Source organism: Phoca vitulina, unplaced genomic scaffold (assembly GCF_004348235.1).
Source record: "Phoca vitulina isolate PV1807 unplaced genomic scaffold, GSC_HSeal_1.0 scaffold7, whole genome shotgun sequence".
Taxonomy (NCBI): Eukaryota; Metazoa; Chordata; class Mammalia; order Carnivora; family Phocidae; genus Phoca; species Phoca vitulina.
The window spans coordinates 61,013,657-61,033,694 of NW_022589710.1; the positions used below are offsets into that span (position 1 = coordinate 61,013,657).

At 38.2% G+C, this 20,038-nt stretch overlaps 1 protein-coding gene across 2 annotated transcripts in view; it reads right to left on the minus strand.

Moving 5' to 3' along the window:
- Positions 1–19,215, minus strand: part of BTBD7 (BTB domain containing 7) — a 53,064-nt gene extending 33,849 nt beyond the window's left edge. The window contains exons 1-3 of one of the 2 annotated variants that reach the window (XM_032405831.1): positions 18,964–19,215; positions 17,172–18,251; positions 2,252–2,314 (exon numbers count right to left, since the gene is read on the minus strand). In XM_032405831.1, the coding sequence (XP_032261722.1) occupies positions 2,252–2,314; positions 17,172–18,251; positions 18,964–19,045 (1,225 nt within the window). In that variant the 5' untranslated portion in view covers positions 19,046–19,215. The remainder of the gene's footprint in view (positions 1–2,251; positions 2,315–17,171; positions 18,252–18,963) is intronic. The other variant, XM_032405832.1, reaches the window with a different exon arrangement.
- Positions 19,216–20,038: the final 823 nt, after the last annotated feature.

A 20,038-nucleotide genomic window follows, 5' to 3' on the forward strand; every position in this document is an offset into this window, starting at 1 on the left:
TTTTATTTATTTATTTGACAGAGAGAGACACAGCGAGAGAGGGAACAAAGTGGGGGCAGCGGGAGAGGGAGAAGCAGGCTCCCCGCAGTGCGGGGAGCCCGATGTGGGGCTCGATCCCAGGACCCTGGGATCATGACCTGAGCCGAAGGCAGACGCTTAACGACTGAGCCACCCAGGCGCCCCCCCAAAAAAATTTTTTTTAAGATTATTTATTTGAGAGAGAGAGACAGCGAGAGAGGGAACACAAGCAGGGGGACCGGGAGAGGGAGAAGCAGGCTTCCCGCGGAGCAGGGAGACCGATGTGGGGCTCGGCTCGATCCCAGAACCTTGGGATCATGACCTGAGCCAAAGGCAGACGCTTAACTGACTGAGCCACCCAGGCATCCCTCCTTTCAATGTATTTTAAAAGTTATGTACTTAGACTATCTCTGGATGGATTTACAAAAAATTGGTAACACTGGATGCTTCTGTGAAGGGAAACTGAGTGGTGGGGGCCAAAAAGTTGGGAGCGCAGGAGACTCTTCGCTGAGTACTCTTTGTACTGTTTGAATTCTGTTCCATCTGAATATATTATCTATTCAAAAAAATCAAATAAAAAACAAACAAAACCATCAGGCTATGGAAGTTGCCAGGAGTTCCTTCCCCCGGTGCCAATATAAAATCAATCACTGACCACAGAACCCAAGCAAATATTAGAAAGGAAATGAGAAGGTTCTCTGCTTTGAGAACATTACTCCCCTCTGATGGGAGAGAGGCAATCACTGAGATTCATGCTGCTTGTGTGTGAAAACGTACCCTGACTGCTTGTATTCTTTATTCTGATAGCTTTTGCCAAGCTGTATGAAAAGGACAGAAAAGAAGATAGGAAAGAAGTTACTGTAGTAACTTGGTAATAAAGGAGGAGGCTAAAGTACACAGACAATTATAAAACATTAAAGATTTCTCTAAGAAATGAAAGGAAAAAGACTAAGAATAAGAACACTTAAGATATTTATTTGAATATATATTTATATTGCTTTAATGTTTACTCTATAAATTAATGTTTGATATGGCATTTTTAATATTTAGGCTTCAGTGTTTTTTGGTATAAGTGAAAACAGCATGATGAAAGGGAAAAGCCTTCACAGGGATGTTCTCTAAACACAGACACCCTATACAAGCCTCTGCTATACTAGAATGCAGAGGATCAAATTCTGGAGCCTACAGGACACTCGAACTCCTTGAAATTGAACACATATTCTTATGTGTGGGCATCTGACTAGAAGAGAGATGCAAGATACACTATTAGAGTCAGACTGACCAGAGACCCAACCCCAATTCCCTTTAACTATGTGATGTGTGAAATTTTGTCTGTTTCCTCATCTGAAAATGTTCCCTCAAAAATCTCTGAAAATCCTCAAAATTCCCTGAAAATTCCCTGAAATTCCCTGAAAATCCTCAAAAATCTACCTCTTACTATAATTAAGTTTCCTCACACACCATTATACTGGTGTATTCTAATTCAGAAGCAAGCACAGGGTCTGTGGGGAGTGGGAGAGGGTAGGAGGAGAGCAGAGTCTCAAGAGAGCAGAGCAAGTCAAAGATTATAAAGAGAACAGAAATGCTGACAACCCAAGTGTACTGTGTACTTTCCACTCACACGTCACTTATTAAAATGTTAAATAAAAACAATTCTAGGGGTGCCTGGGTGGCTCAGTTGGTTAAGCAACCGACTCTTGATTTCAGTTCAGGTCATGTCAGGGTCCTGAAAGCGAGCCCCCGGTCCAGGTCCGGCCTCAGCGCAGAGTCTACTTATCCCTCTCCCTCCCCAAAACAATTCTAGAAGTCTCAGTATGTGAACAACTCAGAGGTTCACATACCTTTAACAAAAAACAAAAAATACCCATTTACATCTATACTTTATTTACTATCCTTAAACCATTTTCTCACTGTGACAAAATAGTAAGTTAGTATCCTTAATTCTGTTATAGTAATAAGAAAAATCCAAAGGTTTGGGGGTAGAGCCATGTTATGATTTTCAGAAAACTTTTTGATATTTACTGGTTATCTCCTAAATATGATTGTGTCTCCCTTCAAAACAATGTACCTCACAGATAATTTCTTCCCATCCCTCTTCCCCCATGATGGGAAAGCATAGCCCTGCAGTTAGAAAGACTAGGATTCAAATTTTGGCCCTAATGCTTTCTAGCTGAACCCCAGGTAACAGTATTTTCAAGCGTCAGTTTACCTATAAAATGGAGAGAATACTTACCATAGATGACGCGAGTTAGGAGCTTAGCAACAGTGCCTGGCAAAAAGCAGGTGCTGAAAAATTCTACTAAATAAATGAATAAATATAGTAAGAAACTTCAAAAAAGAATTAGCAGTTTTTGATGAGTAATTTATAGATTGTATCTGCTTAAAGGATGTATGTATTAAAAAAAAACCCCACTATTTCTGGAACATTTCTCATGATGTCTACATGCTGATTATGGTCTCAGCCAAAGAGATCTTGTAATCAGGCCATATTACTTGCTGTGCCCAGGATAAAGCCCAATGTCTCTGCACAGTATATCAAGTTCTTTACTGCACAGCCCTGCTGGTCTCTGGAGCCTCATTTCTCACCACACCCCTCTTATCTCTGCAACCCCTATCCTAACCCCAAGTGCCTGACTCTTATTTATCTCTGGGTTTTTCTACCTGTGTTCCTCCTGCCTCACCTTTATCTCTAATCTTTACTTAACTCCCATTCATTCTCCAGGTCTCAGCTTTTCTGGGAAGCTCCTGATACTGTCTCCCTTCCCTAATTCTCTATATTGAGGTCTGGGGCTCCTTCTCTTCCTGTGTGCTCCCCTACCATCCAGTGCTTTGCTCTACTAAGACATTTACACCGTAACTGCCTATTGGTACTTAGCACTAGACGATCTTACTCATTACTTCAATCTCAGGGTCTGGCATACAGTAAGTGCTAAATGAATATAAGTATACGAGTCATAGTGCTAATTCTATACCGAGGTCTATCTGAATCGACAGGTTATTTTCTTCCTTCTCCTCCATAATGTCCCATTTTCACCTTTATTTGCTGAGAACTCAGGCAGCTGCCATTCTCTCAGGTTTACAGACCTATTATGATGATCAGATTTACAACACTGTATCCATCCACTTCTATTTAACTTAGTATATCTAAAAACCTGACATCAAAATATAGAAGTGGGGCTCCTTACCAATGAAGACTTTAGATACTTAATATTTTTACTGCTTACACTTATATACAAAAAAAATATCAATCTGAAAGTTAAGATGATGCATTAGAATAACAAAGAGACTATTTAATCACAGCTTAGCTTAGAAACTTTTCTGAACCTCTCATAATTAGATACAAGCCTAGATATAAAAGGTTTAGAGAACCAATGTGATACCTACGTATCTTCTAAAAGTATTTTGGTGAATCAGTCTCAAAATTCAGCATTGCTCTTTAATAAATGTAAGCCTCCATTAGGAAGAAACACACTGACAGTGGAAACTGTATTAAAATCAACCCATTTTGGAAAAGGCCTAACACTATTACGGTTGAAGAGGAATATGGTTAGAAACAAAGACGTTTAAGTGTGCAAACTGTGTTTTCGGGTTTTTGGCACAACTTTCAGATGTGTGGATATTTCACCTTCAAATGCCATGGCATGTAAAGCATGTATTAGAAGTTTTATAGACATGTCAATGCTAAGTATGAGGTATACAAAAGTGTTACCTAAACAGGGCTCAAAGTTATTTATTTTTTATGCTGAGCGAAATAAGTCAAAAAGAGAAAGACATGTATCATATGACCTCACTGATACGAGGAATTCTTAATCTCAGGAAACAAACTGAGGGTTGCTGGAGGGTGGGGTGGGAGGGATGGGGTGACTGGGTGATAGACACTGGGGAGGGTATGTGCTCTGGTAAGCACTGTGAATTGTGCGAGACTGTTGAATCTCAGATCTGTACCTCTGAAACAAATAATGCAATATATGTTAAGAAAAAAAAAAAAAGAAGAAGATAGCAGGAGGGGAAGAATGAAGGGGGGAAATTGGAGGGGGAGACGAACCATGAGAGACGATGGACTCTGAAAAACAAACTGAGGGTTCTAGAGGGGAGGGGGGTGGGAGGATGGGTTAGCCTGGTGATGGGTATTAAGGAGGGCACGTTCTGCATGGAGCACTGGGTGTTATGCACAAACAATGAATCATGGAACACTACATCTAAAACTAATGATGTAATGTATGGTGATTAACATAACAATAAAAAATTTTTAAAAAGTTATTTCTTTTTAAAGATTTTTATTTATTTATTTGAGAGAGAGAGAGAGCACAGGCAGGGGGGAGTAGCAGAGGGAGAAACAGACTCCCTGCTGAGCAGGGAGCCTGATGCGGGACTTGATCCAAGGACCCTTGGGATCAGGACCTGAGCTGAAGGCAGACGCTTAACTGACTGAGTCACCCAGGCGCCCTACTTGTTTATTTTTAAAGACTTCATTTATTTATTTGAGAGACAGAGAGCGAGAGTGTGGGTGAGAGGGAGAGAATCTGAAGCAGACTCCGCACTGAGCACAGAGCCCAATGTGGGGCTCGATCCCACACCTGGGAGATCATGACCTGAGGCGAAACCAAGATTGGACACCTAACCAACTGAGCCACCCAGGCACCCCTCAAAGTCTTCTAAAAAATCAAAGTCATTCCCTTCATGGAGACGTATTGAGTAAGGCTAGCCCATGTTAATTTGTAATAGAAACTGGTATTTTTTTTCACCTAAATATATGAAAAAATAGTTGGAGGCAAGAACTTTCTGGTCAGTTACATACACTCCAAACTCAGATTCAGTCTTTAGGAGTTATTTATAAAAAGGTACCATTTGTTAGCAGTGCTTTCCACTGGGAAGTGAGACTGAAGGGTTCTTAAACACCTTTTGTATTATTTGTATTATCTGAATATCCAAACATCAGTACATCTCTTATATTTTTAGAAACAAAACAAAGGGGTGCCTGGATGGCTCAGTCGGTTAAGCATCTGCCTTCAGCTCAGGTCATGGTCTCCAGGTCCTGGGATTGAGCCCCGTGTCAGGCTTCCTGCTCAGCGGGGAGTCTGCTTCTCTCTCTCCCTCCCTCCCTCTGGCCCTCCCCATTGCTAGCTCTAATAAATAAAATCTTAAAAAAAAGAAACAAAACAAAAAATGTAATTATTAAAATAAAGTAACTCTACATATTGACATAATTTTTGCAAAGCTTAAGTGTGAAAAAGGCAAAATGATAATATGTATAGTGTGGTACTATTTATGCTACAACATAACAAGATATGCATGTGAAATACACACACACATTCACATACATATAAAGTAGATGTGATTAGAAGTGGCTTCAGGGAAGAAACAATGCAAGTATTTTTACCTGCATCTCTAATAACAGGAAGAGCATCTCTATAATAGGAAGAACAACAGTAGCTACCATACCAGTTACCATAAAGATTAAGTGAGGTATTCCACACAATAACAGCTAAATAACGTCATTACTAATCTACCTTAATTCTTGGAATAGTTTCTTCCAGCCACTTTCAAAACCAGAAGGAGACAAACACCTGTGTGTGGTCAAAGTCCCTTCTACTCTAGACATTTTAGGAAATAAGTGTAATATTTGGTTTTAAGGCAAAAACTTCAATTCTGTATCTCAATATTGTATTTGTACAATGCTGAGGTTCTTTCTTCTATCATTTTCCTTCCTCAATCACTAATGTCTTCCCCCAAATAACCTGCAGCTTGGATTGCATTAGTTTGTACTCCTTGGCAATAGAAGGTGTAAGAGTAGTCAAAATTTAACTATGGCAGAGTCAGAAAAACAAAAATAAGTTGGGGCTTTAGGAAAAGGCAACAATTAGGCGACTTCTCTTAGTGTTTCTATGAGAAAAAGTGACTACAATGGAATCAAAGTGGAGTGGGAGTTTACACCAAACAGCTTACCACCATGGGAAAACTCTATGGACCATTTTTTATGGTCTTGTTTTGCCATCCAATGTTCAATGTTCTCTGCAATTGTAATCCTATGTATCATAGCTGAAAAAAGTCTGAATCTGGTAATTTCTTTAGACTTTGGAAACTTGGAACCATGCTGTCAAATGATGTGTAAGAAAAATAACTCAATTCTTATCTTTAGAAACTGTCTATCAAAGAGTTAATGTAATTCAGTTTTTAAAAAGATTTTATTTGAGAGTGAGCAAATGAGAGAGAGAGAGACGACAAGACTCCCCACTCAGCAGGGAGCCCAACTAGGCTGATCCCAGGACCCCAGGATCATGACCTGAGTTGAAGGCAGATGCTTAACCAACTGAGCCACCCAGGCGCCCCTGTAATTCAGCTTTAAAAATGTTTGTTAAGGCCCTCCCAAATGCAAGCCAGGCATAGAGCTTGGTGCCCACACTTCTGTGAAGAGAAAGGAATAAGCTCATCTGAGGAACCCAGGAAGAATTTATATGGTGAGTATGTGGCAGAGCCAGGATTGGAGCACAGATCTGACCCCAGACTTCGTATTTATAAAATACCATTAAATTTGGGTACCGTTATTTATCTGTGAACCTGAGCAAATCTCCAAGCTCCACAGGGTTGTTGTGAAGATGAAACGAAAAACACATGTAGGGTGCCCATCATGAAGCTAGGAACATAGTGACATTCAAATATGGTTCCTTTTAGTTCTCTTCTCCCTGGTATTGCATCTTGCATAGCAATGGTGTTCAAAAAAATGCTAACCTGAAATCAAGTCTCTCTCTACTTCAGAATACATTGCATTGGGCAACATCATTGCAGATGCTTTCCAATATCCTCATGGTGTTCAGAGTTCAGTATACTCTTTAAATAATAAAAGCTCAGCTCTTTCTTGTCCCTATGTTGTTCAAAGTTTTGTGTCCATATCCTAATGACCTGACTACAGCATTTCATCTTTTGACTGATTATATTAGTGTCTACACAGTTCTAATTAAATCTCTCAGATCTTGACTATAATAAACACATAATCTGTGTTGGGGAAGAAAACCAAACCAAAACAAGCAAGTCTTCCTGTTTCATCATTTCCCTCAACTGTGGTATTCTTGGGATTTTAGTATGACAGAGAAAAGATTTTGCTTATTGTTGAGAAAGGCTTCTAATTGTCCTCAGATTAAACTTTTTGGCTTCAAAAGATTGACAGTCTTCACTGGCTTCCAAGAATATGTTAAATTCAACTGATACCTATTACATATCAATGGACAACAAAAGAAAGAGTTGATGTGACTTTATTTGAAACTTAAAACTGAGTTTAATGGTATGGAATTATACACCATTTTGACCACCTCTAAACTTATTTTTAAAAACAATGCTTCATATTTATCTTCTAGATTGAGATTGAGCATCTTAATTTTATTTGCAACTTCAACGGTTAAACGTTTATTACACACACCCCCTTTTAAAAAGAAAAAGTTACTCAGTTTTCATAGGTATTAAAGGTAACTCAAAATATGTAACTCATTGATTCTACCTGAAACTAATAATACAGTATATATTAATTAAATTGAATTAAAAAAAATTTAAAAATGTAACTAAGAGTCTACTAAGAGCAAAGTACTGTGCTAGGTTCTTTGGGTGATTCAAGATGATGAAGATTTTGACCTTGTCTTTAGAGAGTATATAGTACACTAGTTGATAGAGGAAATGAGGCAGGTACATAGGTAATTTCAAAATAAGTTAGATGTAAGAACCTAAAAGAAAAGTAAAAGAAGTGTTTTAGAAGTTTGCAGGAAGTAGAAAATACTTTTAATTTGGAATGCCTAAGACAAAACAAAGGAAATAGCATGTGAATTTAGCCTTAAAGAGTATGGTAGAACTTGGACATTTCGTGGTGAAAGGCAAAGATATTCTAAGACCAAAGAAAAGTGTGAGCAGAGGATCAGAGGTGGAGAGTTTGTAGTCTGTATGAAAAATGGTTTAAGTTCTAAAATAAAAAATGCAGTAAAATATTACACTTTAGAGCTCTACTCATAATTTTTTTTTTTTTTTAAGATTTTATTTCTTTACTTGAGAGAAAGAGAGGGAGAGAGAGAGCATGAGTGGCGTGAGAGGCAGGCTCTTCGCTGAGCGGAGAGCCCGATGTGGGGCTTGATCCCTGGACTCTGGGATCCTGACCTGAGGTGAAGGCAGATGCCCAACCGACTGAGCCACCCAGGTGCCCCTCTACTCGTAATTTTGAGTAAAGAATTTCTTAAACGCTAAGTGTCATTATGATTAGAGATGTGTAACTTGAGAGTCATCTGAACTGCTATTCCTGAAGCTGAGATTAATTCTTCATCTATGTTGTATAGGTAACCGAAATCTACATTTTTACTCTTATCTGTTGTTGATAATGGCCTTTAACTTAGCTCCATTATTCTCTAGGAAGTATAGTCCGACTAATTTGCTAAAGAGGAAACAATTACAGATAGAAGCATAATGAACTGCCAGTTCAACTGAACTGAGACAGAAGAAGAATGTCAACACAGAGACAGTGGAGAGGATGGAAGAGGGAGGAAGGGCTTAGTGAGTCGGAACAGTTAGTCTTTACTACTTTGCATTTGTTTTGAATCACACACTCTTGAAATCTGACCAAGTTGCTAAGGGAAAATTAGGTCATAGCTTTCAGTTGTTTCTCTGTTAGATTTTTAACCCAATAAAATATAACCACATGCATTATGACTAAAAATATGGGCAATGCATTATAGAGTCCACTTTGGAACTAGTGTTATAAATAATTTTCATATTCCATAGATTGAAAAATACATTTTTGATCAAGATGAAAAAATAAAATCTGTGGTTTAAAGTGTACTACTGTAAAATGCCCTGACCTGGAATATACACGTAGATATTGGTGCTAATCCTGAGCTATTTTGTTCTGAGGTCAAGAGTATTTATAACAAGGAAATGTAAGTTCTTATGATAGGCCCAAGGTTGTTAAAATTCATGAGAAAACCTACAGTTCTCCTAAAGAGTGGATTTTTACTCAAAGAATTAGAAATCAATACATATTCTCACCATGGTACTCACATTTTCAGAGGTGTTTACACAGTGTAGTGTACGCTAAAATCATCGTGAAAGTCAGTGCTCAAACACCTGATCTTTCTTTTGAGGCTCTTCTAATCTAGCCATCTATTTTGGAATTATATACACTGGTCTTTTTACTATAGGTACTGTTATCACCCAGGTTTCCAAGCTGTAACCACAGAAGACAACTCTAGTTGGCATAATTAAAGAGAAAAGGGATTTATCTGAAAGGATATTGTTAGCCCACAGTTCCTAAGAAAGTTGAAGACCAGACTCAGAAAACAAACAAGAGCAGAGGAAGGCTGCAGAGTGAGCATTACGTCAGGAAGAGAGCCCAGTGGGAAGAGAGCCTGTGACCACCACAACTCCTGCTCTGTGTACAGGCGGTAGATGCCATCAGTAGCATCACTGCCACTGACCTCTCTGCTTTTCCGCTAGATGTTGCTGCTCCTACCCTGCTTATACAAAGAATTCTCTACAACACTTGCTTTTCTGTTCTATCAGCTCCCATTCAAAAAGCCCAGGTCATGTGCTTAAACATTAACCACTGAGAAGGCTGAGAAAGCAAGTATTTGACCTTTTAGGTTTTTACACTGGGGGGTGGGTTCTGCCCTCCATCAAGACCTGTACCGTGAGGAATTTCTCAAAACTAGGAAGAAGGTCGTGATGCTGACAGCCAAAAAAGTCAAATAACTGACACAGGAACACTCATCGACTCAGGAAAGAATGGCTTACTCAGTACAAAGCCCTCTGTTCTCTGGCTAAGTGCTCTGAAGCAAAGTTTGAGTGGTGACCTACCCAGGCCCTTGCCCCCACAGTTTTTAAATGTCTTAACTGGGCCCACATTTCCCTCACTTACTCCTGCCCAAGTGGTTCAGCACAAATCAGGCTCACGGCTGAGACTCCTCAGAGCTGATGCTTCAATCACTAGTCTGCTATTTTGTTCTTACAACTGGGCCACAGTGGCCTCCCACCTTCATCCCTGGAAAGTGGTTCTCATACTGCTCCCCTCTCTCACCATGCCCACATTTCTGGGCTTGGGGTCAGAAGAGCTGGTATGAGTCACAACCTTATTCACAATCTCAGGAGAAGGCTAGTTACTCATCTCTGAGCCCCACTATACTCACAGGTTGTCAGGGAGACCAAATGGGAGAAAGTAAAAGCCCTTTGTAACCTAAAATGATAAGCATGATCTTACTAGTTAACATTATTGACAGATATGACAAATCCCCCAGGTCTTTAGGATTAAGGCCTATCCTATCTAGGTCTCTCTGGTTCTTCTGAGCACTGATGTCATATCTTTATTGTACTAAAAAATTAATTTTGTAATCAAAGCAGTATATGCTCATGATCTAAAAGGTCTTGTAGCTAGTAGTAATAAAAAGCTTATTCTAAAGACAAAACCATCTGCCCTATGTCCTTCCTACTCCCAGTTCTGCTCCCCAGAGGCACCTCCTCTCAATTTTTTAGTTGTTTCTTCTGGTATTTACCTCTCTGTATTATAATTTTTATTAAATCAATATTCAGTGTTCATATTTAAATACTGCTTACTGTGAGCCAAGTGGCATACCAGAATTATATTTTCTTCCATATGTAATTTTAAATTTTTCTCGGAGCTATAATTTTCTTTTCCCACTTCTTTTTCTTTTTTAAATTTTATTTTATGTTATGTTAATCACCACACATTACATCATTAATTTTTGATGTAGTGTTCCATGATTCATTGTTTGCGTATAACACCCAGTGCTCCATTCAATACGTGCCCTCTTTAATACCCATCACCAGGCTACACCCCCCTCCCGTCTAGAACCCTCAAGTTTGTTTCTCAGAGTCCATAGTCTCTCATGGTTCGTCTCCCCCTCTGATTCCCCCCCCTTCATTTTTCCCTTCCTACTTTTTTTTTTTTTTAACATATAATGTATTATTTGTTTCAGAGGTATAGGTCTGTGATTCATCAGTCTTAACACAATTCACAGCGCCACTTCCTTCATTTTCTATAAATCTACTGTTAAGTCTTCATAAAAGCACCAAAAGACCCATGAAATCTCTTTCAATGTCCCTTGTCATTTAATGTTCCTAGAGCCTTTCACCCTCCTGGTCCAGTCTAGACGTGATGTCTGCTAGACCTACTATATAGCCAGTACTTAGGATTTCCCTTTCTTATTTCCTGTGTTTGACGCCATTTCCTGGATCCCACACTTCTTTGTTCTTGGTTCACTTCATCATTTAGTGGAATACATCCTTCCTCAGTAGGGGTGCAAGGGAGATCAGTTCTTTGAGGCAAGACTGAAAAAAATGGCTTTATCTAGCCTTACACTTGATTGACAGTTTGGCTAAATATAGAATTTTGTGTTGAAAATAATTTTCCATCAGCTTTTCAAAGGCACTGTGCCACTATATCACAGTGTTCGGCTGGTGCTACTGAAAAGCTCAGTACTATTCAGAGTCCTGTTTCTTTGTATGGAACCGAATGTTTTCCTCTCTGTAACATTTTAGAATCTTCTCTTTTTCCCTAGAGAAAGGGATAAAACTTTTTTTTTTTAAAGTAGGCTTGAACTCACAACCCCAAAATCAAGACTCAAGCTGAGATCAAGAGTCGGATGCTTAACCAACCGAGCCACCCAGGCACCCCAGGATAAGACTTTTTAATACAGAAATTCCTTTAGCTTTAGCAGTATTTCTTATATTACTCCTCAGATACTGGCTTCTCTTCCATTTTCTCTGGTATGTTTCTAAAACCACCACTTGTTAAATTGTTATACCTTCTGGACCAATACTATAGTTTTCTTATTTGTCTCCACTGTTGTCCAGCTCTTTGTTATTTGTTTTAAAGCTTTCTTCAATTTCACCTTTCAATCCTTCTATTATCTTTTTAATTTCTGCTATCTTATTTCCAAGAGTTCCTGTCTTTACTCTTACAGTATCCTATTTACGTCTCATTGATTCAACAGAGCACTCTCTTACATAAGGGTATTTTACTTCTGTTGTTTTCTTCTGCTTTCTTCATGGTTTCTGCTAATACTTTGTTCTGACCTCTGTCTCAATTTGGAAGCTTTCTTCAAATGTCCACTGAGCCTTAGACGGGTTTTCATATTTATGAATGAAGCACTAAACTGCTGTGTGGAAGCTCTGTTGCAAAAGTAGGACTGCTGACTATAGTCTTCTCTGTAGAAAAACTGGAAGGCAAACTGGTTTTTTCACCATGTTAACTCCTGAGCATAACTTCATCATGGAACTCCACAACATTGGTCTCCATCAGTCTATATTCTCTTGGGCTGTTCACCATTTCTAGAGCTCTAATTTTTTATCTTGTATCTGCCTGGCTTAGACTAGAGCAGGGGAACGGGAGTGATTTTGCCATTTACTTTGCAGGCTTTGACATAAATTCAGATTTCAACCTTGTGCTTTACCCCACACCCCCACCCACCCTTTTCGTAGCTATTTCCAGATTTGAAATCTCTCTAGTTTGATTTCTTTAGAAAATAAATCTTAAGGTTTCTTGTGTTTGGTTGGGGGCGGGGGGTAGAGAAGGGAATTGAAGGGGCAGGTTAGGATTTGCCAAGTGGCACAAGTGATACTGATGTAAAGAACAAACAGATGGACCACTGAAACAAAATGGAAAAAGTACCAACCCAAACATACTTAGAAAAAAAGGTAGCACAAATCAGAGGCGAGTATGGATTAATAGAGGGTACTCAGAAAATCAGCTCACTATATGGAGTAAAACAAAACCCCATTCCTTTCTGACACCACCTATAAAGGTGAATTCCGCGGTGGGGGAAAGGGTTGATCCATTCAGTAGTCAAGACTTAAAATCAAATCTCTCTTTTCCATTTGCAACACTTACCCCTTCTTCCCAGAGTACTAAGTACCCCCTGTGAATTGCCTCTCTTATCCTCAGTAGCCCCCTTTATAGGCTCTAGAGTTACAGACTGCTCCTCTGTTTTAAGTCAGTGATCAGTCCTTATCCGCTTTTCAGCTTCCAAAAATTTCAGTATCCTTTCTCCACTCTTGTTTTCTTCTTGGGTATCTTTGTCCTTGAGGGTTTATATTTGTTTTATTCCTTTACTATATCTTTAGGGCTTTGGAAGAGCCAGAAATAAACTTATGTTTAATCTATGTAGGAAATCAAGTGAAATTAAAGCTCATCCTAAAATGCCAGGCCAGTGAGGCCCCATTACCTATTAATTGACCTCCCTAATAGTGACTGCCTACTTGTCTGAATAAAATGCATTCTCAGTGTAGGCCGGGAAGCTGCCCTTTTATCCAAACCACTCTGGCTGTCTGCCTATACCGCCTCTTTTTACGATGCTCTTGAAACTATTAAATCATCTCTCCATCTTGAAGGACGTATTTAGTCTCAAGGTCCCAGCCTCCCTTGACAGAATTTGTTTCTTTTTAAAACTGGGCTTTAACTTTTGAAGTGAAATCTAATTAGGAATAAAAAGTAACAGTCATTAATTTAGAATCATTTACTGAATGCCCACTATGTCCCAGGCACAGGGGACACAAAGATGAGAACAATAAGGTCCTACCCTCAAGCTGCCCAACAGGCTAGTCTCACAGCGTTGCTTAACTACAAGTTAAGCCCTTGTCTGAATCATAGAACAAAGATGATTTTGGTGACTATTTTCTTAATTCTCTCCAAAATGGTACATAACTATTACCATGCTGGATGCATCAGAGAAATGCTAATTCATTACACACAATAGATGCCTCAGAGTATTACAGGCTTAATCTGCTTGTAGAACTCCTGCTGAGAAAAACCAATTGTAGAATGACAAATAGCCAGATATTTACAATAGTTTGATAAGTGGCATGCATCATCTCACTAATGATAACATTTTAAGAAAATTTTAAAACTGGTAATAGTAAAAATCTGCAAAATATAGTTAGTATTAGGTTTAATCAATAGTTATAAAATTATTTTTCTGAATGTAAATAGTTTTTTTTTCTTTTTATTAAAGATTTTATTTATTTGTCAGAGAGAGAGAAAGAGAGAGAGCACACAAGCAGGGGGAGTGGCAGGCAGAGGGAGAGGCAGGCTCCCTGCTGAGCAAGGAGCCTGATGTAAGACTCAAACCCAGGACCCTGGGATCATGACCTGGGCCGAAAGCAGACAATTAACCAACTGAGCCACCCAGGTGTACTCCCCCCTTTTTTCTTAGATTTTATTTATTAAAAGTTAGTTTTAGAAAAGAACGTGGTAGTGAATGAAATATGTTCTGATGATTACCATTTAATGGCTAATATTTATTGAATGCTAACTATGTATCAGGCGCCAGTCAGATCACTTAACATATATTATTTCCTTTAATCCTCATAATCCTACTTTACAAGGTTACTATTTTTATTTTATAAATGAGAAAATAGAAGCTTAGAAAGGTGACTTGCTCTGAGGTCAAGCACATTAAAACATGGTAGTGAAGGATTCAAATCCATCTGTCTGGTTCGAGTCTGAGCTCTTAAACTTCACGGTATAAAATTACTCTCCCAGTGACAAAATACTCTCCTTCCCAAAGAAATGAGGTAAAAATTATGCTGAAGGTATAGTCTGTTATAAACACTAATATGTACAGTATCATAGGCATGGGGGAAAAATAAGGCCTACATGGAGTGCAAAAATAAAAACATCAAATAACCTAAACTCTGTATTTTGCATAATGAAAGGAAACAGAGAGCCATGTACACCCAGGTTTAAGGAATATATATATATACATATATATATTTTACAGTAACCAAGACTAAGGTAATACAAGGAGTGTTATATCTTTAAATGTACTTAAAAAAATACAATTTCTACCTAATGATAAAAAAAAAATATTTAAACTCACTTAACATAAAGAACTCTAGATCAAGTATTACCTAACAGCCAAGAGCTGGCTCACAATTTTACTTTTCACTCAAAACTTAAAACAACAAACCCCCAAAGAACTGTATTAGGGGATGCTTTCCCATTTTTTAAAAACAGCAAAGTGGGGTGCCTGGGTGGCTCAGTCGGTTAAACGTCTGTCTTCGGCTGGGGTCATGATCCCAGAGTCCCACGACTTGAGCCCCACATCGGGCTCCCTGCTCAGCGGGGAGTTTGCTCCTCCCACTGGCCCTCACCCCACTCGTGCTCTCTCTCAATCACTCTCTCTCTCAAATAAATAAAATCTTTAAAAAAAACCCCAGCAAAGTGTATACAGTACACTTTGGTTTATTATTTAAACATGTCAAAAAACAAAACCAATTTGAGAAAACAGAGGTTATTACACATTTTGGGCAATGTCACAACCTTCAAATTTTTCTGTAGAGGCATTTTCTGACAAATTTGGTTTTACAGAATAAAATAGTGGTAGGTCAAGCTGCTAGGTTATTTTTGATAACATTATTTTCCCGTAGTCTGACATCAAAATAGCCTACTATTATTAATGTAATGTTGTTTTAAACTGATAAAAATATTTTAACATTTTAATTGTGGTAACAAAACTAAATTCGTACTATTACTAAAAAGATAATGGTAAAGTAAGATTTCAAAAGATCCTTTATGTAACAGAAATCTCAACTTTTTTCACTCAGGTTTATCAGTGCCTTCTTTTGTATAATTCCTCTCATGTAATTTATTTCTTATTGTTATTAAGCTGGGGCTTTATTTTATTTCTCAAAGTCCTATTAATTTGCTGATTGAGCCATACAACACACATTTTTATTTTCAAGTTAGAAAAATGTGTGTAGCTTTCATTATTCCTTAGTTCATTAAATTCCTGTCTTTTGACCCCGCCATTAACCTTTTCTTTTAATTGGCAACTTCTAATGTTCTTTCAGCAAATACTCATTAGCTAAATTTCTCAAGTAATTTCATGTCATATAGCTTTTCTTTTTTTTTTTTAATATTTTATTTATTTGAGAGAGAGAGAGAGAGCGAGAGCAGAAACACAAGCAAGGGGAATGAGAGAGGGAGAAGCAGGCCTCCTGCCGAGCAGGGAGCCCGATGTGGGGCTGGATCCCAGGACCCTGGGATCATGACCTGAGCCGAAGGCATACACCCAACCCCAACGACTGAGCCACCCAGGTGCCCCAGCTTGTTTTCTTTTAAAATTTGCCCACTGAAAGCAAAGAATGCATTCTTTCAAGACCACAAATTCCTTTTGTTCCATGTGGAAGGTCTCTTTCCAGCTCTGAAATGTTAACATTCTAATGTTTACCAATAGATAGATAATTCTTTTAATGTTACCTTCATGTTACCTTCATGTATTCATTTGCCTATAACCCCAAAAATGTGCCTTCCTGACCTAAAAGTTTTAGTTTATATTAAATGAAGAAGGCTCCTGAGTCTAGCACTGACCGTGCCTTACACACTGTAGGCTGTTGCTGGATATACAAGTTGAGTTTGAAAAGAAGATACAGAATATTTAAAAATTTAAATCAGGGGCGCCTGGGTGGCTCAGTTGTTAAGTGTCTGCCTTCGGCTCAGGTCATGATCGCGGGGTCCTGGGATCAAGCCCCGCACCGGAATCCCTGCTTCTCCCTCTCCCGCTCCCCCTGCTTGTGTTCCCTCTCCTGCTGTGTCTCTGTCAAATAAATAAATAAAATCTTAAAATAAATAAATAAATAAAAAATAAAAATTTAAATCAGAAACTCTGCCTAATTCTTTGATTCAAATAAACTTGTATCCAAATGTGACTATTTTCATTTTTGGAATGAATTTTCATTCTTTTTCTAAACATTCAAGCATCAATAAGTTAATGAGTATAAAAATGAGACTAAGTTACCCCAGGAGTCCTAGATCAAGAATAACCATGAAATCTGGGAAACGAGGCTAGTTCAAAGCTTGGGCACAGATAGGGTGCAGGTGGTAGTTATATATTCCCACATCTATCATCTTACATTAGGGAATTAAGAGCCTCACATTTCATCTATTGCTCTTAGTCACTAGTTTTGAATGCTTGGTTTTTGTACTAAATGAACACCCGCATTAATGGTGACCCTCAATTCTTTCTCAGATTCCTTAACTACATATTCAAAATAACTGACCCAGGCACATCCCAAACAGTGAAATCATATTGAACATACTGGCTGTGTTCTGAATTTGGAAGACAAATATGTAATTCGAGAAATCAAAATTAAAAACCAGAATTTCATACCTTGTGCAAGCATGTTAAATTCCAAGAACAGTGCTATGTGGTAAAGTTCCATGGCTTCTTCTGCCCTGGTCATGCTTGGCTTCCCTGCGACGAGAGCCTGAACTTCACTGAGACTCCCCACCGAGGGGCTACAGTGCAAAACAGAGAGGTCCACCGCATCAGTATACATACAGTGTAATATAACTTTCGCATATTTTTTTGGTATAATGGACTCATCTAATATAATTCTTGTGGGAGTCCTCAAAGTTCGGTCTGTGATTTCTTCACCAGTCCGTATCCTCCTTTGTAATAAATTCCGAAAAAATGGGGACCGTGCTGAAATAATAGCCTTGTGAGCTTTGAGCTCTTCATCTAAACAGTTCTGATTTCCACCAAAAGCTTCAACCAGTTCAGAGTCTGAAGAAAAACTAAGGACGACATCATAATAACACATGTAATCAAAAAGTCCACGCATATCTACATCAAGGGAATTCGGTGTTCCAAATTCTTCACTAAGCTGAACGAGGATATCAACATTTTGAAACCTTGAGTCCTCCATTCCAAACTCTCCTGTATAAAGGTAGTGTAGCAAAGCAGAAAACATGGGCATGTCTATACCAGCTGTATTGATGTCCATAACAATCTCTGCCCCATACTCCGGTGAGGAAGAAAGCAGTGTTTTAAAGAACGGACACCTCGCTGCCAAAATGGCACGATGAACAGGAAAACAAGTTTCTTGAAATATTAAGTCTACATCGGTACAATACTTGTACTCATAAAGATCGGCCATATCTTTCTGCAATGTCCGAGCTTCTGGTCTAGCCAAACTGGCTTGTAGAGAAAGCTCCTTTAAGGCTGAAGTTCCCTCATATTCCTCCACTAAAGCATTAACATCTCTAACATCCCACCCAGAGAGGAGTTCTCGCATCTGCTTGGCGTGATCGGCAGACCTATTAGATTTTCGACGCTTAATAAACTTCTTTTTGAGGGTGGCAAGGCCAGAGGTTCTCTTTTTTTTGTCTTGTGGTTTCTCATGGCCATGGTCAAGGCTATATAATTTTGATTCACAACCATAGCCTTGCTGAGAATAGGATGATGTCCCTAAGAAGGAAATCAAACAAATGAAAATTTGTTTCTTTGTTCTTAACATTCATTTTCAATGTTCACTTTAACACATATTTCATGCTAAAAATTTTTACAGATATTCTTGAACCATTCAAATAAAATTGACTTTTATTTCTATAAAGGAAGTTATTAAAAAGTTAAGTTTACTTCTATATTAAATAAGGAATAGAGACTAACAGAGTAGATTATTATTTACTTGACAAAATGTTTTTGGTTCTCTGGCTATCAAAAACCAGGTATCACAGATTTTAATCAAGGATTTTTAGGAAATGAGAGTTAAGCAGATTTGTAAATTAAGAATACTACTTGTATGTAATCGTGAAATTTTTTCTTCTTCTTCTTAACTATACCAAGGCTGCTTTGCACTGGGGAAAATAAATGGACCAGGATGCAAGAAGCTTGTATTCCACTATTTTTACACCAATGGAGACTGCCAGGTTTCTGAGGGCAACTGGCAATTATGGTTAAGACACCAAAGAAAAGATTAAAAGTGCTATAGCAGCTTGGTCAGGATAAAAATCATACAAGATAGATTTACATTTGTGGGGAAAAAACCTAGATGTTGCAGAATTATTATCTATAATAACTTTTTCACAGTTCAATTCTCTTTTCAGCCAAAAAGACCACTGAAAACACAATTCTATTTATACCCACAAAAGAAAATGAAATTAGAAAAACTGAAAGTTACCTATAAAAGTCTGTTGGGCTTGAGAATTTCCCCCTACCCTCGGGGAACATGAATGAGGATAGTTAGATGCATTAGCACCCATTTTCTTCAGTCACTCAGGCATTCCTTCTGCTGGTTCTTCAGAGTATAATCCCAGAGGCCTTTACGAACTTTCAACCCTGGATCCAGCAGCCTCTTTTCATCCATTTCTTGGTATGAAACAAAAATAATTTTATTCATTTTTTCAAATGTACTTCAAATTGCACAGTAAAAAAAAAAAGCAAGCTAGTGAATGCTTTTATTTGCAAATGACATGCTGTCAAATTCACATGTAGAAATTTCAGAAAATGTAAACAAATAGTTAAACTTGAATTATGAATCAGTGGTAGCTGCAATTTTGAGCCATAAAATGTACCAATTATATACTTTCTAAGGCAGTGAAAAGTAACAAATCAGACTAATTTAAATATATAATTATGGAAAGAGTATTTCAAATTACAGGGAAAAGTATTTAGAGACTAAAAAATTTTTCAATTTTTTTTCTTACTCCTTTAGAGGCAACCATCAGTTATTATAATCTAACATTCTAAGCAATTTGTAAACATTGAAGAGGTTGGTGGGAGGGATGGGGTGACTGGGTGATGGACACTTGGGGAGGGTATGCGCTATGGTGAGCGCTGTGAATTGTGTAAGACCGATGAATCACAGACCTGTACCCCGAAACAAATAATACATTATATGTTAATTAAAAAAATGTGGAAAAAAAAACCACACTGAAGAGGTTGATACTAGAAGTGGTCCTCCTCATGAAGCCCTGAAATAAAAATACTGCCTTCTATTACCTGATATTATGACTTAACATGGACAGGGCAGTACCAGTAAGAGATAATTTTAACAATTACAGAATGAATTCCACACCATGGAACCCTAACCCTCAGAGCTGCCAGCAGAAGATATATGCACAAAGAGAAGACACTCTAAGATTAGAGAACAGGGTTAATAGGAATACTGTATCTGTATAGCATCTGAATATATAAAATTTATCTGACTAAAAGGGATAATGGTTTAAGAGAAAACACTATTTTTTTTTTAAAGA